The sequence below is a fragment of the Trichomycterus rosablanca genome, chromosome 10 (assembly GCF_030014385.1).
Source record: "Trichomycterus rosablanca isolate fTriRos1 chromosome 10, fTriRos1.hap1, whole genome shotgun sequence".
Classification (NCBI taxonomy): Eukaryota; Metazoa; Chordata; class Actinopteri; order Siluriformes; family Trichomycteridae; genus Trichomycterus; species Trichomycterus rosablanca.
Window position 1 is genome coordinate 15,676,424 of NC_085997.1, and position 26,605 is coordinate 15,703,028.

Below are 26,605 nucleotides of genomic sequence, written 5' to 3' on the forward strand. Positions count from 1 at the left end.
ATTTTGACAATATATAAAGTGGCTAATATTCCTAATTTGCATAATTAATTGTATAACTACTGATTTTAATTCATTTAATTATGTCTAACCAAGGTGAGGGTATTTTAACATGGCACCATGGTTAAAAAAAGTCTGTTTAGATTACATCATACATCACACATAAGGATTATTAAAGCAAACAGGATGTTCCTGATCACGATTTGGAGTGTTATTGCAAAATAACTAATAATTAATAAAAGATTTCAGTTTTTGATTATTAATTCACAGTAAAGTTTGTAAAATCTCAAGGGATCTGAATATTTTGTAATTTAAATCTCACTGTCAAACACGTCAATATTATGAATTAAAAATGTGCATAATTTTAAGAAGCATGTATGTTCTGGCAGTGTTAAGATTTTAATGATTAGGGCCGCTCAGGTGGCGCAGCTGTATAAACACACGCTGGAACCAGAGCTGGGACCTCGAATACATCGTATCGAATCTCAGCTCTGCCTACCAGCTAAGGCTGAGCGGCCACATGAACATCGATTGGCCTGTTGTTCAGATTTGGGCGGGACCAAGCTGGATAGGGTCTCTCTCCCATGACTGGTGCAATTACGACTCTGCTGGCTGATTGATGGCGCCTGCACAGAGATAAGAAAAGAGTGCTCTCAGGGTGTGTCCTCTCTGTACACAACGCTGAGCTGCACTGCACTCGTCAAAGTGCAGGTGATAAAATGCATACGGCATGCTGCCCACGTGTCAGAGGGGGTGTGGGTTAGCTTCGTTCTCCTCAATCAGAGCAGGGATCAGCATTGGTGGAGAGGAAGCATGACACAATCAGGCAATTGGACACGCTAAAAAGGGAGAAAAGGGGAGAAAATACATAAACAAAAAAAATGATTAGGTGCAGCGGTAAAACATGCTAGCACACCAGAGCTGACATCTCAAACTCGTTAGTTCGAAACAGGCTGGTCGCCGACAGAAACAATGATTGGCTCATTTGTTGGGTTGTTTGCTTGAGAGGATTTCTCATAACTGATGCAATTATGACCTCTGCTGGCTAATCGATGGCACCTGCACAGAGACAAGAGATAATGGAGATCAGTGCGTGACTCTCCACGCGTGAGACTGAGCCCCATATGAACTCGTGTTGTGCAGGTAAAAAGACGCAGTCGGCTACACGTGTAGAAAGGGCAGTGGTAGCCTAGCAGTTAAGGTATTGGACTAGTAATCAAAAGGTCACTGGTTCAAGCCCCACCATTGCCAGGTTGCCACTGTTTGGCCTCTGAGCAAGGTCCTTAAGCCTCAATTGCTTAGACAATATAGTGTCACAGTACTGTAAGTCGCTTTAAATAAAAGCATCTACTAAATGCCACAAATGAAAATGTAAATAAAAGGGACAAGTGTTAGTCATGGCTCTCCTCGCTCAGGAGTGGAGGTTAGCAGCAATAGAGAGGAAGCAAAATGCTATCGGGTAATTGGACATGACTAGATTGGGACAAAAAAAATAAATAAATGATTTTAATGAAGACTAAAACTGTTCTGCATCTGTGACTAAATGTTACACATACATCTTTGCACAATTATTAAAAATTCATGTATTTATTAATGTATTTATTTTAAGCATTTGTTTGTTGATGCACTGAATACACATAAACCTCATTTTATAAAACTATGTAGGAGGAGTGTACCTGGTTTTGCTAAGGCTTGACTAAGACCACGGCCGGCTTGTAGGCTGGCCTGGTACAGTGAGTCCAGCTCAGTAAGCTCATTCTCCTCGGGTTCTGCAGCCTTGGTCTCCACTTTGAGGTCAAACTGAGAGTTGGATACGTTTTTGATACTTTTGTTTCTGGAGCTTGTTTGACTGTTGGGTGGGATGCTCCATCCTGGTGAGTGTGGGGAAACCATTGATCTGATAAGGTGGCTTTGGTCTGGAGGAGTCTCGTGTGGCGTGACTACGGCGTCAGGGCGGTCCAAGCTCCAGGAGGACCAATGACGGGCTTTGGGAAGGGGAACCGTTCTGGTGCTGGAGCAGAACACTATAGGTGAGTGAGAAAGAGCAAGGTTGCATTGCCATCTAGGGGCTCTGAGATGCTCTTGTACCCTGTCATCAGGCTGACATGACGCTTTTGCTACACCGGGATAGGGGCTCCAGACTGGGCTGTCAGCAGTGCCTTTCCATTTAGGAGGAACAGTGGAAGTAGAGAAAGAAGAACAAGGTGGAGGTGAGGGCTGCTGGTGCTCAGAAAGCTCTTCATCTTCATCCAATGCACCCCAGAATTCCAGGGGCAGAGAGGGAAGTGAGATTGCCAGGTTCTTGCGCATGGGTTGGCTTTGCATGTCTGATGACTGCAGGACTTTTTCATCCCCCCATTCCATCTCTTTAAGTGCGTGATCACTTCCGTGGGTAGGATCTAGGGGTTGTGATTTGGATATCGGAGGGCAGGGACTGCTAACTGACTGGAGGTTCAAAGCAGAGAGTGAAGCAGAGGGAAGTGGCTTCATCTGGGCATGAGGGGGCAGGCCACGGGTAGTGTCCTGATTGACTTCCCAGACCTCCTCTAAATTGTCTGTCAGCAGTATTTGGACCGAGCCAGGTTGTTCACTGCATAGAAAAAGAAGACAAAAAAACTCAGTATGCAAATATGGACTTAATTCTAGAACAGATCATTGTAAAGCTAAACATTGTTTTAAGAAACCTGTGCTGTCAAGTTGATTTTGACTCCTGCCGATCATTTGGATTGTGTTTCTACAAAACACCCTCTTCCGTTGGTCCTCAGACTTCTTAACGACTCGTTCTTTATTCCTCTAATTGTATTCATCCATCCTGTTGCTGCCCTTCTTCTTCCTCTTTTATCTTTAATTCTTTAATCAGATTAACACTAGAAATTTTGCCAATTTCTTTCAACCCATATCCGTCATTAGTAGGCGGTTAACCAATAAATGACTAGTACTTAGCGTCTAATCAAAACATAAACACATCACAGAGTCACACAAGCTGTAATAATAATATTAATAGTGGATGTGCCAGTAATGTAGAACAAAAAAATTAACATGAACACTGAGAACAAAATCAGTTCAGCATTCAGACTAAAATTTAGATTTTATACATAGTTTATTACAACCCCAAATCAGAAAAAGTTGGGACAGCATGGGAAATGCAAAAAAAATTTCTTACATTTACTTTGACTTTTATTTGATTGCAGAAAAAAGACATTTTGGCACAGAGGAGACCGAGCGATTTAGTGTTTCAGCTTTTATTTTGTCTCATTCTTCCTGCAAACACGTCTTAAGATGTGCAACAGTACGGGGTCGTCGTTTTCACATTTTTCCCTTTAAAATTCTCCACACATTCTCTGTTGTGGACAGGTCAGGACTGCAGGCAGGCCAGTCCAGTACCCGTACCCCCTTCTTCCACAGCCATGCCTTTGTAATGTGTGCAGCATGTGATTTTGCATTGCATGGACGTCCCTGGAAAAGATGACATCTTGAAAGCAGCACATGTTGCTCTAAGATCTAATGCAGTTGCATCATGTACTTTTCTGCTTTAGTGCTGCCATCACATTTGTTGACAAACTGGAGATCCTCTGGCCATCTTTGCTCATCAAAGACTCAGCCTTTTCTGGATGCTGCTTTTGTACCAAACCATGATTACAATCACCTGTTGACATCACCCGTCTGGAATTATTTAATTTTTTCACCTCATTACTAGCCCTAAATTGCCCCCGTCCCAACTTTTTTCGGAATGCGTTGCAGGCTGAAATGCAGGAATGGAGGTATATTAACAAATGAAATGAAGTTGAGCAGACAAAACATGAAATATTTTGGGTTCAAACTGTCCGCAATGAAATAAAAGTCAAAGTAAATGTAAGGAACACTGCTATTTTATTTTATTTGCATTTTTCATACTGTCCCAGTAAGTTTTTTTCTCATTTGGGAAGGTACAACCTACATCTTCAATTGCATCTTATTAAGTGGAATACTTGAGTTTAGAATGAAAGGTAAAACAGTAAACCAGAGGTTAGAATCCATTTAGAAATCCAGGTATTCTTAAAGCAGGAATTGGTTCAGTATTTAAAGGTTTATTCACACATAGTAATTGTAATGAGTAATATTTTATGGTCAAGGACTCTTTTAAAAGGCACTCTGTCATCAAGAGACTAAGCTCAAGGAGACTCAAGGCTGTTTTTATCTATTTTCATATGACATACATACTAGCACACAATAAAACACACATGAGCACACACAGAAGGAGAGAGAGAAAAAATAGAGAACAAAATAACCAAACTTCAACCCCTACACACACCCCTCTCCACTGACTGCAGTTCTAGTTACACTGTAGCATGATTACCGGTTGACAAAAGTAGAAGCAAGTTTTTTAACAAGCACCTTGGCTATAATGATAGCAGCAGCTGTGATTGTTAAGCAGTGTTGGTGGCCTGTGTGGTCAAAATAAGAGTTTAACAGAATCTTTGTTTTATGTCCCTCAATCACTATCTCTGTTCTTATTGTTATGTGTTTTATACACCCATCAGCCATAACATTAAAACCACCTGTTTCTACACTCACTGTCCCATTTTATCAGCTCCACTTACCATATAAAAGCACTTTGTAGCTCTACAATTACTGACCGTAGTCCATCTGTTTCTCTGCATGCTTTGTTAGCCTGCTTTCACCCTGTTCTTAAATGGTCAGGACCCTCACAGGACCACCAGAGAGCAGGTATTATTTAGGTGGTGGATCATTCTCAGCACTGCAGTGACAATGACATGGTGGTGGTGTGTCAGTGTGTGTTGTGCTGGTATGAGTGGATCAGACACAGCAGCACTCTATTAGACACTCCTACCTAGCTGGTCCACCTTGTAGATGTAAAGTCAGAGACGATCGCTCATCTATTGCTGCTGTTTGAGTTGGTCATCTTCTAGACCTTCAGCAGTGGTCACAGGACGCTGCCCACAGGGCGCTGTTGGCTGGACATTTTTGATTGGTGGACTATTCTCAGTCCAGCAGTGACAGTGAGGTGTTTAAAAACTCCATCAGCATTTCTGTGTCTTATCCACTCATACCAGCACAACACACACTAACCCACCACCACCATGTCAGTGTCACTGCAGTGCTGAGAATGATCTACCACTCAAATAATACCTGCTCTGTAGTGGTCCTGGGAGAGTCCTGACCATTGAAGAACAGCATGAAAGGGGGGCTAACAAAGCATGCAGAGAAACTTTTTTTGTTTTAGAATCATTTGTACCCAATTTACAGCTAATTCATGGACAAACTTTAAAAAGAAATTGATTTAAATTAGTTTGACAATATTGCTAAAGTGATTTCATATAATTAATTACACCAGCTTTTATACATCTTAAATAATAATAATAATATTTCTGTATGTTTATATTTTAATGTATTTTAATGTTGTTTTTAAACATTGCTTAGGTATTATTTACTCTAAAAAATATACTGCTAAATACTAATGTACTGATGTTTCTGTTCAAATCACTACAAATTCTAGTTAGCAACCAGCAAAAAACACCATAAACATATTTAATGCCAAATGCTGTTGAATGCCTTCCCAAAAGCTTTTATTTCGAGAACTTGTACGTGAATGGTGTGATCATGATGCAATTAAAAATAAATGAATAAATAAACACCCAAGCTTTAGGGCTCCCAAACACACCACACAACATATTCTAGTTAGGAACCAGCACAAACATCCAAAACATCTTTAAAATGCTAATTGCTGACCATGATTAATAAATAAATGCTAGTAACTACAAAGACATGTTGGTCTGTGTTATTATTTATGTTAACCTCATTTCCAGAAAAGCTAACAGATTTTGTAAAATGCTATAAAAAAAATCTGTGATTTAATCTGTGATCCTCAAAAAGAAAAGATTTCCAACTTAGTTGTATTTTTGAAATATATAAAAATAGACTTTATTAGATCTTTTTAACACCCTTAATAAACATTGTGACAAAATAAGGCAAACTAAACTAAGTTTCTAAAAAATTCTAGTTACACTGTGTGACACATTTAACAATAACCAGATAACAGGTAACAGGTAACAGGTAAGAGAATAATGATTGGGTTTTTGAAGCAGGATCTTTGAAAGTCTTTGTCATTGCAAGCAGAGTCATGGGTCGTAGCTCTTTTGTTAAAAAGACAAAAAGGACCTTTCAGACTGTTATCAGAAAAGGTGTGAAGGCTAACATCTGTCATGGTACAGGGGTTCTTCAGTGCCCAGAGCATGGATGGCTTGTATATGCATGGTAGTACCATTGTTGCAAAAGCCTATAATGGGATATTAAAGTGACATAAGCTGCCATGAAGGTGATGCCTTTTCATGGCAGGTCCAAGGTTATTTTAAAAAGACAAAGCCAGGCCTCATTCTGCATGCACTACAGCAGTGTGGCGTCATAGACAGAGTGTGTGTCCTTGACTGGCCTGCTGACAGTCCATATCTTTTTTTTATTTTTATTTTTTTATTGAAAATGTAAGGTGCATCATAAAAGCAGTCATGTCTTCATGTCAAGCAAGAATGGGTAAAAATTCTAATTACAAAATTGCCACAACTATTATCCTTTGTTTCCAAACAATTAAAAGGTGTAAATAATAGGAAGTAACACGTAGTGTAAACTTGCCTCCGTCCCATCTTTTCTTTGTGTGTTGCTGGCATCAAATTCCAGTTTAAATTATAATCTATATATACGTTTATAGATACAAAATGTAACTAAGCTGGTAAGTTAATACATTAGCAATCCTTAATAAATGTTCCAGAGAATTAACAAGTCACAGATTATTCTCGTTCACAACTTTTCCAGTAATGGGGCTGGTAGTGGTTTTATTGTGGACTTTGGTCCACACCATCCAAAACCTGCAAGATTATTCTAGTTGACGTTTGTGTCTTACACTGCATTTATGAGCATAATGGGACAGTGGTAGCCTAGTGGGTAGAGCCTTGGTCTATTAACTGAAAGGTTGAGAGTTCGAATCCCAGCTCTGCCATGTAGCCACTTTTTTTTTAATTAATATTCTTACATTAAAAGCCAACTATTACATGATTATAAGGTTGCAGTCTTCTGTACATCACTTGGTATAAACTGTTACATTGTATTACTGCATTCTGAATTAATATTTATTTGGGTTTTAATGCCATATTTAACACGTGTCATTTAATGGCAACAAAAAGGTATTATGTTTCCATCTATTTTATATTGTCTTTATATTTTAGTCCATTTTATATTTTCATTTTTATTTTTATGGTTGCTTGGTGTTTCTGAAATAATAAAGGTAAAATTGTGTCTTCATAGTAACGTGGGATGACTTATGATTGACATATCATTAAGAGAAATGCAAACAGTGTCAATCAATCTTTAGCCCTCAATGTTATTTCTCTTTGTAAATCTTTCTACTAAAAGTTTTACTGCTCTGTGATTATTTACCTGGGAAATTTAATCTATTAGGGGCATCACCCAACTAGATATTACACTAAAAAATAAATTAAAATAAATGAATGAATAAATAAATACTGTAGAATTAATAAAAGAAAAACACTTGGAAACAAACCATGTGAAACAACCAAGGTTCAAAATAATAATTTACATTTGAGAGAATGAGAGCAGGATGTAGAGCATTCAACTCGATCAAGGATGTGCTGAAGAAAAAGTTGGATGTGGATACCCGTGCCGCCCTTTCAAGAGCACAGTCTTGCCTGTGATGCTAAACGCAAGCAAGACAAGCGACGAAGAGAGAAGAACAACGGCTGGTGACGGTGCCATGGAGAGATGTATGCTGGGAATTTTGATACCTGACAGTCTGGTTGATCAAGGTGACATTTATTATTATTGTTAATGCACAAATAAGCTGTTCAAGTGACTTTAAGGCAGCTTGAACACAGTCCAGAAGTTATTTCATTTATTTATGTTTTTTCACAGAATCTGTGGTAAATTAAGTTATGCTGGTAGGCAGAATTTATATCTTGCAGTAAATAGGCAAATATTCATGGCACTGTAGATAAAGTCCTTCAAAGACTACAAAGTCCTAACAGAGTTATAGAAGCAGTTGGTTAAAATTCAAAACCTACTAAAAATTAAATGGCAGATTTTACATTATGATTTGCTTCAGAATGATGAAAAATGATGTGCATTGTAAAATGATTGTTTTGATTTGCCTGCTTTTTATTGCATAGAAATGTTTATGGCAATACTGATGTGTCTTCCACTGTTCTTAGGTTTTTTAGCATGCATATGGGAGTTATTAACTGACACATTAATTGTAAACCTCTGAAAGAACTGATGACCTTATCCTGATGACATTTTTAAGTTAGCTGAGTAAAAATCACAGATCAGCAACAATATAGCTAAAAATTTTTTTATTATTTAAAAGGATTACCTGACTGCCACTTACACACCATACATTATTATACAACAGGTAGTTCCGACCTTACAATCTGATTGGTTGAGAAGCGTTCTAACTGTGCTGATATTCGTGATAACAGCACGGTCTTTTCACACCACAACTGTATTACTCCGCTGACGCGTTGCCAGTAACGACAAGCTTCATGCACACAAACGTGCACGCAGGCGACACAGACTTTTTTTCCCCGATCGCGTTTTAAATCCGTTATCTGATATACAATCTAGTGCACTGTGTAGGGAACATAATTCAATTGTCTAATATATTGTCTAGTGCACTATGTAGTGAACATGAATGCGTTATCCGATACACAATCTAGTGCACTATGTAGGGAACATAAATCCGCGATCTGATACACAATCTAGTGCACTATGTAGGGAACATAAATCCGCGATCTGATACACAATCTAGTGCACTATGTAGGGAACTTTAATGTGTTTGTAACGCAAACAGTTAGCTTAATAGCCCAGTTAGCAGCTCCTAAGAGTTCTGTTATCACCCATATCCTTTGGTGTGTGTGAGAGAGGTTTTTTATTTCTTTTTTTCCCTTCGGAGGTTCTTGCCTTCTTCTTCTCGTTGTTCTTACCTCCCTAAAATGAGTTTTTGCAACTTGGGATGTCTGCTTTGTAGTGTTAAACTTTATATTCGGTGTGGAACTACTTTTTGGCGGAAGGTATTGTCAATATTAAAGCATAATTAATATGAAATTCAGGGCTTCTTTGATTTATTTTCTTTCTTTATTTTGTAATAACTGTTGTATAAAAGCAATAGAACACTTGAGGTCGTGTGTTATCGCAAATAACATCACGGCTGTGATGATCTACGGCACGGATAACACACTCCCTCTCATGTTCTATTGCTTAAGCATTGACTGGTGTTTAATTGTTATGGAATGAAGAAAAAATACACAATTTGCAGATTTGCCAGAAAACAAAAGGTTAAATATATAGATTTATGGGTTGCCATCTATTTTAAACTGAAAACAAAGACAGACAGAAGGTATCAGGCTGATTATTTTGGTACAGGCAGTAAACCAGACACACGGGGGTAAACAGTGGAGGTACCTGAGAGGCCCCTGTGGACGGCCGTGCTCTTGAGGCTGCTCTTGCTGCTGTTGCTGCTGAATGCGCTGTTGTAGGCCTCGAGCTCTCCTCATGCATTTCTGCAGCTTGGCGTCAGCAGCCATAGTCCTGCTATGAGTGTTAGCACTGCCCTCATGCATGGAAAATCTTAATTTAGCTATAAATGTAGACAAAAAAGAAAGGGAAAAACAAATAAAGAAAAGAAGCCGAGTTATGAGGGGCTCTCATGCACACTGTTTCTTTCTCACAGACACGACAGAAGTTTAGATGAAGGAGAGCGAGTGAAGTAAAGCTGCCCACCTTTCACCCAAGAACATGGTACACACTGTTCACTAGGCAAAGCTGTGCACACTGTTTTATCACAACATCTTAAAGCAGATTATTTAAAAACTCAACTCAAAAGAACAAAAAAATCATTGTTTTATTTTCCATAAATAACATGTATTATTGTGTTATTTTGCTCACTAAACATAGTCATATGAGAGGTTATGTAAGGCTAAACATACGGTGAAGGACAAGTATGGATAAGTGTGTCCCAACAGGAGAGAAACCAAACAACAATTCTTTTAAACAAGAGCATGATTTCCACAACGTCTTATGGTAAAATTAGCTGTTTCTTTGAACATATACACTAGCAAGAAAACTACTACAATTTCTGCGTAATCGTTCATGATTGTTTTTGTATACTCATATTAACATAGTGCTGCCGTTAAGCTGTGAAAATTTCAAGTCGCTCATCGCATTGGTTTGTGAAATGGGCATTTCCAGACTATAGGAATAGGAGATCTAAGATCAGGTAGACATTCCATGTGACAAAATTAGCAATTTACCCATGCCCTTGCCTTACCTCTATAACTAACTTGCAGTTTATTTATTGTCATCTCCCTGGCTTAACAGTCTGACTGAGTCATTTATTAGCAGGCTTAGTGAGTGTATATGCATTGTTTACCCATCAATCTATGTTAAATCACCCATAAAAAAAACCCTGAAATAATGCTTTAAACTACATTTTAAACTGATCAAAACAGTGAAATCTCTTTGATTTACAAACATGTTTAGACAATTTTCAGTGACCTCCCAAATTGTGGTTAGGTGCATCCTGTTTGCTTTATTGATCCTTGAGATGTGTCTAAAACGCAACTGTAGTCTACCTGTTGCAATCTGAATTAAATGAGCATAGTTTGAAAAGGAAAAGGGCTTTGGTCAGGAAGGTAAAAAAGATCCCACTGGTCAGTTTTAAACCCTTCAAAGTCCTGTGCAGAGAAAACCTGTTGGATGAGCATCCATCTATGCAGCACTTCATAAATCAGAAGCCACTTTCAATAAAAGGCATATGCAAGCTTAATACCATCCCTCTAGTAAAACACGATGGTGGTAGAATCATACTGTGGGGTGATTCTTAACCCCAGGGCCAGAAAGACTAATAGGAATTAAGGAATGGATAAATGCAGCCCAATACAAGAATAACCTTAAAGATAACCTCCTCCAAAAAACAGGTAAACTTAGACTGGGGTGACAGTTCACCTGTTAACATGACAATGACCTCAACCATACAGCCAGAACAACACAGGACTGGCTTTGGGGCAAGTTTCTGAATGTCCTTAATACCAAAACCCCAAATGAACACCTGTGGAGAGTACAATCATGTGCAATCCAATGTGATAGGTTCCAATGTGATAGGATCTGTCATAAATAATAGATAAACTGACCAAATCCAGGTGTTCAAAGCTGTGAGATACATATCTAAGACTTGCAGCTGTCGAAGTGGCTTTTACAAAGTTTTGAATAAAATTTAAAATATATCCTGTGTCTGAAAAAAGAGATTCTGAAATTAGATGTTTAATACATTTTTAAATAATAATAAAAAAAAAACTCTTGATGTTTTCACTTTATTAAAATAGGTGAATACGTATAGAATGATGGGTAGAAATTAAAATCATATCTATTTAAAATTACAGATCAGATATTGCTGACCCCTACAGAGCCCCCAAAGGTGCTATTTGGGTAAATAACCATTCTCAGCACTGAAGTGACACTAACATGCTAATGACATGGTAGTGTGTGTTGTACTGGTATGAGTGCATCAGATGCAGCAGTGACAATGTTGGGAGGAGAAAAACGCTCCAACCAAACATACTGTACAGGTCCTTCTCAAAAAATTAGCATATTGTGATAAAGTTCATTATTTTCCATAATGTAATGATAAAAATTAAACTTTCATATATTTTAGATTCATTGCACACCAACTGAAATATTTCAGGTCTTTTATTGTTTTAATACTGATGATTTTGGCATACAGCTCATGAAAACCCAAAATTCTCAAAAAATTAGCATATTTCATCCGACCAATAAAAGAAAAGTGTTTTTAATAAAAAAAAAAGTCAACCTTCAAATAATTATGTTCAGTTATGCACTCAATACTTGGTCGGGAATCCTTTTGCAGAAATGACTGCTTCAATGCGGCGTGGCATGGAGGCAATCAGCCTGTGGCACTGCTGAGGTGTTATGGAGGCCCAGGATGCTTCGATAGTGGCCTTAAGCTCATCCAGAGTGTTGGGTCTTGTGTCTCTCAACTTTCTCTTCACAATATCCCACAGATTCTCTATGGGGTTCAGGTCAGGAGAGTTGGCAGGCCAATTGAGCACAGTAATACCATGGTCAGTAAACCATTCACCAGTGGTTTTGGCACTGTGAGCAGGTGCCAGGTCGTGCTGAAAAATGAAATCTTCATCTCCATAAAGCTTTTCAGCAGATGGAAGCATGAAGTGCTCCAAAATCTCCTGATAGCTAGCTGCATTGACCCTGCCCTTGATAAAACACAGTGGACCAACACCAGCAGCTGACATGGCACCCCAGACCATCACTGACTGTGGGTACTTGACACTGGACTTCAGGCATTTTGGCATTTCCTTCTCCCCAGTCTTCCTCCAGACTCTGGCACCTTGATTTCCGAAAACAGTACTTTGGACCACTGAGCAACAGTCCAGTGCTGCTTCTCTGTAGCCCAGGTCAGGCGCTTCTGCCGCTGTTTCTGGTTCAAAAGTGGCTTGACCTGGGGAATGCGGCACCTGTAGCCCATTTCCTGCACACGCCTGTGCACGGTGGCTCTGGATGTTTCTACTCCAGACTCAGTCCACTGCTTCCGCAGGTCCCCCAAGGTCTGGAATCGGCCCTTCTCCACAATCTTCCTCAGGGTCCGGTCACCTCTTCTCGTTGTGCAGCGTTTTCTGCCACACTTTTTCCTTCCCACAGACTTCCCACTGAGGTGCCTTGATACAGCACTCTGGGAACAGCCTATTCGTTCAGAAATTTCTTTCTGTGTCTTACCCTCTTGCTTGAGGGTGTCAATGATGGCCTTCTGGACAGCAGTCAGGTCGGCAGTCTTACCCATGATTGCAGTTTTGAGTAATGAACCAGGCTGGGAGTTTTTAAAAGCCTCAGGAATCTTTTGCAGGTGTTTAGAGTTAATTCGTTGATTCAGATGATTAGGTTAATAGCTCGTTTAGAGAACCTTTTCATGATATGCTAATTTTTTGAGATAGGAATTTTGGGTTTTCATGAGCTGTATGCCAGAATCATCAGTATTAAAACAATAAAAGACCTGAAATATTTCAGTTGGTGTGCAATGAATCTAAAATATATGAAAGTTTAATTTTTATCATTACATTATGGAAAATAATGAACTTTATCACAATATGCAAATTTTTTGAGAAGGACCTGTATATAGCCAACAAATATTTTGTCATAATGTGTCCAAAATAAAAGAGCATCAGTTCTGGGCTTTAAGTGAGAAGTTAAGTTTCATTTAGTACAGATACATTTATTTATCTTCTTTGCCATCCAAGCTACTCTTAAAAATCTTTACCAGCAGTGTCATATTTCCTGACAGCTGGATCCTTTTGACAACTCGACCAATGTGTTCCTAATTAAAAAAAAAGAAAAGTAAGTTTACATAGTGTTTAAAAATCTGAACAACACTGCTGCACCTAATACACTTATACCGGAACAACAAACACTACTACATCATTACCATGTTAATGTCATTGCAGTGCTGAGAACCATCACCTGGTTTTAACAGGGTTATAAAATGAGCAAAAGATAAGCTACAGTCAATAATTGTATACCAATAAGGTGTGCTGGTGCAGCATATAAAAAATCAACAAATCTATTTGTCAGATCAGTGTACTTTATGAAGTACTGGGTGAGTACACAGTCAAGACGGAAAGTCTGCACACCCCTTTCACCTTCTCCACGTTTTATTACATTACACTCATTTTAAAATAGATTGAGTTCTTTTTTGTCACAAAATTCTACACAAAATAGCCCACAATTAGACATTTGTGCTAATTTATTAAAAATTTTACACAAGTGTGCACACCCTTTGATATGACACCCAAAAGTAAGCTGAGGTGCATTTTTTTTTTCACTGATATCAGGCACCGCTCATCACCTAGCTAATGCCATCCCCTACAGTGAAGCATGACGGTGGCAGCCTCATGATGTGGAGATGTTTTTCAGCAGCGAGACCGGGGCAACTAGTCCTGATAAAGGGAAAGATGAATGCAGCTAAGTACACCGAGATCCTTGAAGAAAACCTGCTCCAGAGCGCTCTGAACCTCAGACTGGGGCGAAGGTTTACTTTCCAACATGACAACGACCTGAAGCATACAGCCAAGAGAACAAAGGAGTAGCTTCGAAAAAAGTCTGTGAATGTCCTTGAGTGGCCCAGCCAGAGCCCAGACCTGAATCCAATTGAACATCTGTGGAAGGAGCTGAAAATGGCTGTGTACCGACACTCCCCATCCAACCTGACACAGCTTGCAAGGATATGCCAAGAGGAATGAGCAGAAACAAGTGTGCCAAGCTCGTAGCTTCTTTCCCAAGACGCCTTGCATCAACCAAGTATTAGGCTAAGGGTGTGTACAGATATGTAACCCCTAAATAAACCATTTTTGTCAGTAAAATAAAATAGCATATTTTTTAAACCCTGTTTTCACACACAATTGGCGATTGTGTGTAGATGTTTGAGGCAAAAAAAAAAAAAGAACTCAATCTATTATAGGTGAAAGGGGTGTGCAGACTTTCCGGCTTGACTGTACATTGAAATAAATTTTAGCAAATGAACTGCTTATTTGGTTGCTCTCCTGTCCGCAGCTGTTACATAGAGAACACATGAGTGTTGCCATGGCTCCCCAAAACTTGTGTTAAATTTGAGACTGAAACATTATTAACTCGTTCATAAATATGCTATTTTCAGAACATTTAAGGTTATCAACACTAGCTACTCTTTGCTTCACTGTAACTGCTGCAGATGCCCACACCCCTCAAAGAAGAGAGAACGGAGGCACGGAAAGAGTGCAGAAAAGAGGGTTTAGTGCCAGCAAAATACACACTGCACACAGCAAGCAGAAACATAGACAGCACATAAGACCCAATACACAGACAGACTGAATGAGAGAAAGACAAACATAAACAGACACACAGTTGGTGAGAGAGAACGTAAAGGACAAGTGAAAGAGCGAGAACTGATGGATTATGGGGTCACAGTAGCAGCTGTCTTAATCTGGGCCATCCATGCAAAAAACAGATAACATTGTGTAGGAACATGGCTAAAGAGCTTTTCAGTCCAAAACTTGTAAGTGTGAGGTACAGTTTGCATTCATAAGCCAAAGAAATTTCACCTAAGCTTTCAAAAGGTTATGATTATGTAACCTGGCTTTTTTCTGTTCTGTAACTGTACCATACACACGCACACACACAGATTAGAACAGAACAGCCAGGGACATGGAGTGTTTGTTGACCTGGATAGCGCTTTGTGAGTGGGGCGTGGTATAAATAGCTCATTGGCAAGTTTTGCCTGGCTGAAAATTTCTCTTTCCTAATTAATCATACATCCAACACTTTGGACAAAACACAGGAACCTGGATCCAGAGTAAAAAAGAGTGTAAAAAGAGGACATCTGGTGCTAGTTTTTTAAAATGATACAGAGGCATCAGACAAGAAAAAGTATATTTTTAGGCATCACTATTACAGTTAGCCCATCATTATTCTCCCAGTGTTAGGCATTTATGCAACAAGAGTGCACATCTGGGATAACATCTATGTCTGAGAACTGGCTTGAACAAACTTTTATTAGGGTGGGAACAAACTCAATTTAAAATTTATAAGCCAATCAAAAGAAAGCAGATTGGAACAAGATGCAACCCAAAATGCACACCACCTCATTAAATGATATGCCATATGAGTGCACAACTACTATTATAAAACGGATAGTTCCGGTCCTAAAATCTGATTGGCTGAGCCGCGTTTGAAGCCGTTGTAAAATCCCCGATAAACGCACACCTAGGACCACCTCACATCATTCCATATTAATACGCCACTGAAAAGAAATAGTTAATGTTATTTTCGCCCTCATGTTGCCTAGCAACACTGTTAATCGAACTACCTTGCGTCGCGGAAGAATGCTTTATTGTAAGTTATACACAATAAATACATTTATGAATTAAACATTGTTGTATTTATTGTATTTTATGTTGACCGCCATTTTATAAAAGCAATAAGCCACTCGAGACCGTGTGTTACTGCTATGATTTTAGCACGGGAAAGAAGTTTTAGGCACTCCGCTTCGCGTCGTGCCAAAAACGTCATTCCCGTGCTAAAATCACAGTAACGCATGGCCTGTCGTGGCTTATTGCTTTAGTAAACACTACCTGCAGTTTAGGACACTGCTGAAAATTCCATATGTGTGATTATAAATGTTGTCTTTACATAAGATTTAAATAATCATCAACACACATGAGGGTGTGGTAAGTTTGTCATGCTTTCATTTGTAAGAAGTTAGGACTGTGGCAAGGTGGGCACTGGGGTTGCGCAGCAGTAAAATGTGTCAGCCCACTACCACAGAGATTGTCTGTCTGGGGAGTCAAACAGTCTAGCCATTGGGAGGTGTATTTGTCCGTGACTACTCAGTGCCAGTCTTAAAACCAAATAAAAACAAGGAGGGTTGTGTCAGGAAGGGCATTCAGGGCATTCACCAGAATGATCCACTTACATTTCCATTTTCAGCATTTAACAGACACTTTTATCCAAAGCGACCCACAGTACTGTGACAGCATACTGTCTAAGCAATTGAGGGTTAAGCATCTACTCATGGTCCAGTACCTTAACCGATAGGCTACCACCGCCCTGATGCACTGTGGTGGCCCCTCAAAACAATGAGCGTTGCCAAGAAAAAAAAAAAAAAAAAAGCCAGTCTTCTCAAACATGTAATAGATTTGCTTTAATTATATTGTTTAAAAATCACTTTTATCGTGTTGTCCAGCTATATCAGGTTATATTTAATAGAATTAAATATTGACCAATGCACCAGTAAATCGAATTACACTGTTGCCTCTCTATAACAGTGAATAACGATCGCTGAGCCTCTGCTGTTCACTCCCATGAGGATACAGAGTGGATGCAATGCTGAAAGAACTGGCAGGTTTAATAATATGAGAAACACTACAATTTGCATTGAAGTTACTGTGCTTTCCAATATGAAAATGCGTGTGAATTCAAACTAAACAAATCGGTAGAACTATTCCTGCCACTCATGCAGGGATAGGTTTTAGAAAAGCTGAGGCTGTAGACACATTTCCCCAGGCGTATATTCTTGTCCCTAATACATTTATTTATTTATAAGGATTTTGATGTCATGTTTTACACACTTTGGTTACATTCATGACAGAAACAATATTACTCGTTACACAAGGTTTATAAGTTCACAAGCTCAGTGTCAAACAGTCATGGACAATTTTGTATCTCCAATTCACCTGACCAGACCCACACAGACATGGGGAGAACATGCAAACTCCACACAGAAAGGACCACTCCACCTGGAAATTGAACCCAGGTGCTACCCACTGAGCCACCATGCTGCCCTGTTCCTAATACACAATACATACACCAAACAAACCCAATACCTAACAAGCTAAATCGAGTGTGTTGGGAGTATACAAAACTTAAAACTCTCAAAAAGTAAAGCTAACACTAGCTTTTTATAAAAAAAAAACATCAGGCCAACTGCTGCATTCTCGGACATGCTGCTTATACAATGTCATAGTGCAGCTAAACACGCTTATATAACATCACTTTTGACCCTATAAGTAAGAAAGGCTTTTTATGGTCTTTAGAACTCTTGGTCATGAATGGCATTGACACTGGCAAAACAAAAACATCTGATCTCTTAGAGATAGTGAAAAACCAAAGTGCATTCTTTTTTTAATGCATTTTCTCCCGACTTTTAGCGTAACCAATTATCCAGTTGCAATATGCTTTCTCTCTACTGATGCCGATCCCCACCTTGGTTGAGGAGAGCCGACACTAACACACAGCCCCTCTGACACGTGTGCAGTAGCCGACTGCATCTTTTCACCTGCACGAGGTGAGTTCATATGCGGATCAGCTTTGTGTACGGAGAGCCACACCCTGATCAACGCATTATTCCTTGACTCAATCAGCAAGCAGAGGTCGTAATTGCATCAGTTATGAGGAATCCCCGTCCGGATCCAACCCTGTATGAACAACAGCCACTCGTTGTTCATGTAGACGCCCAGCCTGCTGGATGGCAGAGCTGAGTTTTGAACCGACATGTTTGAAATGCCAGCTCTGGTGTGCTAGCGTGTTTTATCGCTGCGCCACCTTAGTGCCACCAAAAGGCATTCTTGCTGATGATAACATTAAACACAGTACTAATCTACCTTGCCAATCATCTGCATAAAGCTTTAGCACAGAGAAAGATTGTAAAAAAGACAGAAAGACAAAGATAACCGCTCAGGTAAAAAATGAACACATGAAGACAATGAGGATACACATAGGTTACACACGTTAAGACAAATACAATCACACAAAAGCCAGACAAATGCAAGCTGACAGTTGGAAGCAGCTTCGGTGGAAGGGGTGGGGTAGCTGGTGCTAGTGCTAGACACAACTGGCAGGGGTACAGTTAGCGTTACTTACAAACAACGTGGCGAGAGAGTGCCAGGGCGGTGGCTGGGTCTCCAGCCTGCTCGAGGCGCAGCGACTGCTCTAACAGAGCATCCGCTTCTGCCAGGCAGCGTTTAAAACTGCACCCCTTTCCTGCAATTAACACACCAAGGCCAGGCTGCTGAAAACATGCACACATTCACGCTGCCTGTGGCACACTGGCAAGTGCCCAGTACAGATGGAAACCTTGCCACATTACGCAGACACAACAGAAGCAAAAGTATCACCAGTACAGATGTGCCCAAATACTTACACCAGGACATAAAAACATGCACTCATACTGAGAAAAGCACATTTATTCTTGTTTCTAGACTGACTGTTGTAAATATACTTATATTTTTATGCACACGGTTGCTTCAGTCTCTTGATGATCCTCTTGTGCAGTTGGATTTATTACCTCCCATTGTCTCCACATGACGTAAACACCTGTATACCTTTTGCTATCCCAGCCTTTAATCAGATTTCTTTTTCTCGATTTGTTTCCCACTATGAAAACAGAACCTACTGGGTTTACCAATGCTAATCTAACCCAGTTATCAAGACCCTGGGAGAGAAGCTAAAAAGAGCAAATGCAAAAATACAGACCTAAATTCACCCGCATATTTTAACCCCCCCCCCCCCCACAAACCCATAGGAAGTGCCTGATACTGTGTATTTGTGTCATATTTACCCTGGTGCTGAAGTTCATCTAAGTCCATGAACTTGCTAGGTTTTGGATTGAAGCCCATGGCTGCCTCTCTCTCCTTCTCCTTCTTTTTCTGAAGCTCTTGCTGCCTTGCTCTGCGGGCCACCTCCTCCTGCAGCTCGTCCAGCTCGCTGCGGCCCTCTCCTGCACCCACACAAATTAGGAAATATTTCAGAGCTTAAAGATGGCAGGGGTAGCTTCAATATGTATTTGATGCAGCTCACCCAAGCTTGCAGAAGTGCTGCTCCAGCTGGGTGATCGTACGTCTTGCAGGATGGAACTGCTACTTTTGGATTTTGGCACCGTCTTCCAGGATGGTCCCGAGGTAGGTGACCTCCTACTGCCAGCCTCTCTAATAAGGGGGTAAGATGTTTGCCATATGAAGAAAAAGTGAAATAATTACAATTTGTTTGATGTACTGTATATGGTAAATGTATACACATTGGTACATTAGTATCTTCTGCATTCGAGCTGAGGAACCATGTAATATTTGAAATAAAATGAAGCTTTTATGGATTTTACTGTGATAATGTGTAGGACCCATCAGGAATAATACACTCCATGGCCAAAAGTATGTAAACACTCATAAACTGAGTTTATAAGCTTCAGCCACACTCACACAGTCACAGACATCCCAAGTTGCAAAAACTCATTTCAGGGAGGTACCCCCCGACCCGGACCCCATCCACCCCCATCAAAAAAAAGAAAAAGAAGAAAAAAAAAAAACTCTCGCGCAGACCAAAGGATATGGGTGATAACAGGACTTTTATGAGCTGCTAACTGAGCTAACTGTTCGCGTCACAAACACATTAATGTGTACTGCATAATGCACTAGGTAGTGTGAAAGATAACAGATTTATGTTCCCTACATAGTGCACTAGATTGTATATTAGGAAGGAATTTATGTTCCTTACTTAGTGCATTAGATAGTGTACTAGATAACAGACTTATGTTTCTTACATAATGCTTTAGGTAGCGTATTACAGATTTAGGTTCCCTACATAGTGCACTAAATTGTATATCAGATAACGGATTTATGTTCCCTACATAGTGCACTAGGTAGTATTTTAGATATGAATTTATGTTTCCTACGTAGTGCACTAGTTTGCATATCAGATCACGGATTTATGTTCCCTACATAATTCACTAGATAGTGTATTAGATAACGCATTCATGTTCACTACATAGTGCACTAGAAAGTACAACTAGATGATGTTTTGTGTTCCTTACATAGTGCACTAGATAGTGTATTACATAATTAATTATGTTACCTACATAGTGCACTAGATTGTATATTCGATCATAGATTTATGTTCCCTACACAGTGCACTAGATTGTATATTAGATAACAGATTTAATACGCGATCGGGGGAAAAAGGTCTGTGTCGCCTGCGTGTGTGTGTGTGTGTGTGTTTGTGCACTCTCTTGGCCGCTCGTTAAAGATTCCAGGAGATTTTATCTGACTTGCGGGCATCAGGGAGCCGCTATGTATATGCGGGAGACTCCTGGAACTTCCGGGAGACTTGGGATGTCTGCAGTCATTTATGGAAAGTTTGGTGTGGATTAAATCAGTGGCCTACACAGAGCCTAGACCTTGACCCCCTCAAACATTTTTGGTAAAACTAAAACACCAATTATAAGCCAACATTCTCGTCTAACATCAGTGACAGACGTCACTGGCACACTCAAAACTACTGTCAAAAGAATGCAGACATTTTGGGGCTAAATATGCAGGAAGGGGGGATAAAAGAACCTTCTTTATCACATACAAATTAGTCTATAAAATTTAAACCAGGTTAGAATTGGTCTATAAAAACCTACCAAGTTGTCCATTCTAAAAATAACTAAACATATCTACAGTCAAAAACCAGCCATAGATAAGTGACCATTTATTTATTTATTTATTTTACTAGGTTTTTGGGTTTTAGCATGGCTTTTTTCTGTGCCAACTGTTATATTTACCATTGATTTATATCTTACTATACACTGACCAGTCATAACATTAAAACCACCTCCTTGTTCCTACACTTACTGTCTATTTTATCAGCTCCACTTACCATATAGAAGCACTTTGTAGTTCTACAATTACTGACCGAGCACGTATTATATAGGTGGTGGATGATTCTCAGCTCTGCAATGACACTGACATGGTGGTGGTGTGTTAGTGTGTGTTGTGCTGGTATGAGCGGATCAGACACAGCAGCGCTGCTGGAGTTTTTAAATACCGTGTCCACTCACTGTCCACTCTATTTGACACTTCTACCTAGTTGGTCCACGTTGTAGGTGTAAAGTCAGAGACAATCGCTCATCTTTTGCTGCTGTTTGAGTTGGTCATTTTCTAGACCTTCATCAGTGGTCACAGGACACTGCCCATGGGGCGCTGTAGGCTGGATATTTTTGGTTGGTGGACTATTCTTAGTCCGACAGTGACAGTGTGGTGTCTAAAAACTCCATCAGCGCAGCTGTGTCTTATCCACTCATACCAGCACAACACACACTAACACACCACCACCATGTCAGTGTCACTGCAGTGCTGAGAATCATCCACCACCTAAATAATACCTACTCTGCAGTGGTCCTGGGAGAGTCTTGACCATTGAAGAACAGCATGAAAGGGGGCTAACAAAGCATGTAGGGAAACAGATGGACTACAGTCAGTAATTGTAGAATTACAAAGTGCTTGTATATGGTAAGTGGAGCTGATAAAATGGACAGTGAGTGTAGAAACAAGGAGGTGGTTTTAATGTTATGGCTGATTGGTGTATGTCTGTATTACTGTATTTTATGTAATTGATTTGCTTCATTATTGTTCTGATTTTATTGTACAGCACTTTGGATGACACTTGAGGTCGTTGAAGGTGCATTATAAATAAACCTGACTTGACCACTTTCTTCAGCATTGATTCAAACATAAAGTCATGCAATGAACTGGCACTCAGTCCAAGTTATATTTCTACAATGTATCCTAATGTATCCTAAGTTATATTTAACTCAGCTTAAAATACACCATGATTTTGATGTCTTTAAATAGAAGACAATAACTGTTTTATTCTTCAGAATTGCATATTGGTCCTGCAATACGATTTTAAAACAATAAACAAAATTACACACAAAAAACTAAATTAAATAAAAGCTTCATGTTTCTTTTCTAAACTCATTTTGGCTAGTCTTTTTCATAATGTGGAGTCGTAGAGTGAGCTTAGCTAGGTATAAATCTTTTTTACAATCTTTTGTGACATTCCAGCTGCTTCTGTGTAGATTCAGTACTGTATTACTAATATCTGGAATCTATTATTATCGTGCTAGACTGTGGCATAGTGTTTTCGTGAAGAACCTTAAAGTGTTTTGGGTGTTTTGGGCTTCACTGTAGTGGTAAATAAAGAATAAATAAATTATATATATGTATATATACACCAAACAGCCATACCTTAAATTCACCTCCTACACACACTGTCCATGTTATCAACTTCATCTACCATATAGAACCACTTTCATGCTGTTCTTCAATGGTCAGGACTCTCCCAGGACCACCACAGATCAGGTATTATTTGGGTGGTGGATGATTCTCAGCACTGCAGTGACACTGACATGTTGGTGGTGTGTTAGTGTGTGTTGTGCTGGTATGAGTGGATCAGACACAGCTGCGCTGATGGAGTTTTTAAACACCGCACTGTCACTGCCGGACTAAGAATAGTCCACCAACCAAAAATATCCAGCCAACAGCGCCCCGTAGGCAGCGTCCTGTGACCACTGATGAAGGTCTAGAAGATGACCAACTCAAACAGCAGCAATAGATGAGCAATTGTCTCTGACTTTACATCTACAAGGTGGACCAACTAGGTAGGAATGTCTAATAGAGCGGACAGTGAGTGGACACTGTACTTGAAAAATCCAGCAGCGCTGCTGTGTCTAACGTTACAACATACTTTTCTTCACACATCTGTAAGGTTCAAGTTTCCAATTAATAACCCAGAGCCTTTACCCCAGAGCTACCCCACCAAAGCCCTGCTCAAATTCTGCTTCTTTGTAGTCCCTTGAACAAGACCCAAAGCTTTTAATTTTTAACAAACACCTGTTCCTTTTCAGAAGACTACAAGCTTCTGTCTGTGTCCTCCAGGGAACTACAAGCTCCTGAACTTTAATATGAATTTCTGCCGACTGCATAATTCGATTAAGTGTTTAGCATATAAACACTGCACAGTATAAAGGAACAAAAGTCTTTCAGAGTCCTGACTAACATTTTGGCAAGGCAGCTGGGAAAGAAAAAATAGCAGAAGCAGAGCTGTGAAGTATACACCGACCAGGCATAACATTATGACCACTGACAGGTGAAGTAAATAACACTGATTATCTTTTCATCACAACATCTGTTAGTGGGTGGGATATATTAGGCAGCAAGTGAACATTTTATCCTCAAAGTTGATGTGTTATAAGCAGGAAAAATAGGCAAGCATAAGGATTTGAGCGAGTTTGACAAGGGCCAAATTGTGATGGCTAGACGACTGGGTCAGAGCATCTCCAAAACTGCAGCTCTTGTGGGGTGTTCCCGGTCTGCAGTGGTCAGTATCTATCAAAAGTGGTCCAGGAAGGAACAGTGGTAAACCGGCCACAGGGTCATGAGTGGCCAAGGCTCATTGATGCACGTTGGGAGCGAAGGCTGGTCTGTGTGGTCCAATCCAACAGACGAGCTACTGTAGCTCAAATTGCTGAAGAAGTTAATGCTGGTTCTGATAGAAAGGTGTTAGAATACACAGTGCATCGCAGTTTGTTGAGTATGGGACTGCATAGCCGCAGACCAGTCAGGGTGCCCATGCTGACCCCTGTCCACTGCCGAAAGCGGCAACAATGTGCACGTAAACATCGGAACTGGACCACGGAGCAATGGAAGAAGGTGGCCTGGTCTGATGAATCACGTTTTCTTTTACATAATGTGAATGGCCGGGTGGCTTACCTGGGGAACACATGGCACCAGGATGCACTATGGGAGGAAGGCAAACCGGCGGAGGCAGTGTGATGCTTTGGGCAATGTTCTGCTGGGAAACCTTGTGTCCTGCCATCCATGTGGATGTTACTTTGACACGTAAGCATTGTTGCAGATCATGTACACCCTTTCATGGAAACTGGATAATGCATCCTGCCACAAAGAAAAAATGGTTCAGGAATGGTTTGAGAAGCACAACAACGAGTTTGAGGTATTGACTTGGCCTGCAAATTCCCCAGATCTCAATCCAATCGAGCGTCTGTGGGATGTGCTGGACAAACAAGTCCGATCCTTGGATACCCCACCTCACAACGTACAGGAGTTAAAGGATCTGCTGCTAACATCTTGGTGCCAGATACCACAGCACACCTTCAGGGGTCTAGTGAAGTACATGCCTCAGTGGGTCAGGGCTGTTTTGCCAGAAAAAGGGGGACCAACACAATATTAGGAAGGTGGTCATAATGTTATGCCTGATCGTTGTATACTCCCCTAAAATTGTAATAAATTTAATACACCACACATGGCCAACAGTATGTTTCTGCTGAAGACATTTAACCAGTTACCACTGGTTTCTGTTTTCATTGGTATGTTGCCTACTGTCCTAACATTTTTTTTTAATTGGTTATGTACTTTTTTATTCAGCCCAATTTTCAGCCAAGTAAAAGCAAGGTGGAAGTGAAAGTGCAAGGCGAACAAAATAGCTTTTAAATACAAGCCTGTTTTAATAGAAATGCTTTGTATGAATAAAATATTCCCTGTAGCTTCTTTATTGCACAGCCTGTTAGAATATAAAGCTTTCTTGGCAGTGAATAATATCACCCATGCTCATTCCTCACCTTTTCTGAACACTGAACAAATGGACATTTTTTTCTTTTAGTCTAAGGTGACAGTATCTTTTGGAAAGGGATGTATAGCTCATATAGGTTTGTTGCTTTGCTGTCCACATACTTTTGGCAATACAGTGTATATTCAGTTTATCCTCCAACCTTAAAAGAGTCAAAGTTTAGAACAGCAAGCAATACCTTAGTGCAGTAGAATTCTCATTCAGAGGCATGTCCATACTGATAGGACTATTGCTGTTTCTCTCACTGCTCTCATAGCCGCTCTCCATTCTCTGAATCAACCTTGGCTGGTAATCCACACCCCTTGGAGAGGTCGGTACAGGAAGATGTCCCATCCCTAGATTAGAACCATCTCCCACCCTGCCCATGACCTGGGTATCTGCTTTGCCCATGTCATCTGCGTCCGGCTCTGGGAAGGCTTCGCTGGACGTCTGAGGCATGCAGTCCTCAGGCAGTGGACTCGTGCCCATTGAAGTCTGGTCACATAGTCTGTGTCTCTCATGGTTAAGGATGCTGTCGATGTTAAGAGCTTCTCTTCTGGGTCTCCAGCATGGCCGATAGCGCCCCCCACTAGAGCTTGATTTAGACTCGCTGCTGGTGCTCTCATCCTCCCAGTCTCTTGTAAGCTGCATCCCCTCAGATCCACTAGCACCTGGCCCCACTTTCTTATAATCCAAAAGTTGTCCAGTGGAGGATGACCGTGATGGAGAGAGTGAAGCACACTTCTCTTTCAGGACATCATCTAAACAAAAGATATGCACGTGTTAACACAGTATGTAGTGTTAAGAACTCAGAGGTCTAAGGTCTAAAATTATAAATCTTAGTAAAAAAAATCTAGTAAAAAAAAAAAAAAAAAAAAAAAAATAGTAAACATTTGTAAAAAAAAATCTTACTAAACATGGCACAGTGATTTTAGCAACATGCAAGAATAGTGGAAGTGCAAATTAACAAATAACACAAAAAATAAATAAAAAAATAAAATAATAAAACAATAATAATAATAATAATAGTAATAATAATAAACAACTTAACAAATAACCCCAAGATCAAATAAAAACAAATAAATCATAAACTAATAATAATAGAAATAATAATAATAAAATAATAATAATAAAATAATAAAAATAATAATAATAAAATAATAATAATAAACAAGTAAACAAGAAATTGGACAACCAATTAGGAATAAAAAAAAATCTAAATAACAAATAACAAAAATAAATGAAGAAATTATAAAAAATAAATAAATTAGTAAGCCAAAAGTAAAACAAGCTTACAAAACTGAAAATTAAATGACCATATCAGAAAACACGGAAAGGGTATGTGTCAGTTGCGAAGCTCCAGCAGTGGAGGGTAGTGTCGGTAGAGGTGAAGCACAATGCACTCAGAATAATTGGATACGACTAGATTAGGGAGGAAAATTGGGGGAAAAAATCTGAGAAAAAAGAGAAAAATGTGGCTTACTGCACCCTTTCAGTTTTTAGCACATTAGTTCAGCACATTATTAAACCATTTATGATTTGGATCAGGTGTGTTGAGAGCAATGACACTTTTCAGCTGTGCATGGCAGTGGGACACTGGTCTTTGCGTGTG

General features: G+C 39.7%; 1 protein-coding gene across 6 annotated transcripts in view; it reads right to left on the reverse strand.

Annotated features, from left to right (window-relative positions):
* usp54b (ubiquitin specific peptidase 54b) overlaps window positions 1–26,605 on the reverse strand; it is a 198,240-nt gene that overhangs the window by 6,987 nt on the left and 164,648 nt on the right. For 5 of the 6 annotated variants that reach the window (XM_063002872.1, XM_063002868.1, XM_063002869.1 and 2 more), the window contains exons 12-17: window positions 25,193–25,754; window positions 19,414–19,541; window positions 19,175–19,333; window positions 18,478–18,597; window positions 9,463–9,637; window positions 1,674–2,587 (exon numbers count right to left, since the gene is read on the reverse strand). In XM_063002872.1, the coding sequence (XP_062858942.1) occupies window positions 1,674–2,587; window positions 9,463–9,637; window positions 18,478–18,597; window positions 19,175–19,333; window positions 19,414–19,541; window positions 25,193–25,754 (2,058 nt within the window). The remainder of the gene's footprint in view (window positions 1–1,673; window positions 2,588–9,462; window positions 9,638–18,477; window positions 18,598–19,174; window positions 19,334–19,413; window positions 19,542–25,192; window positions 25,755–26,605) is intronic. The other variant, XM_063002873.1, reaches the window with a different exon arrangement.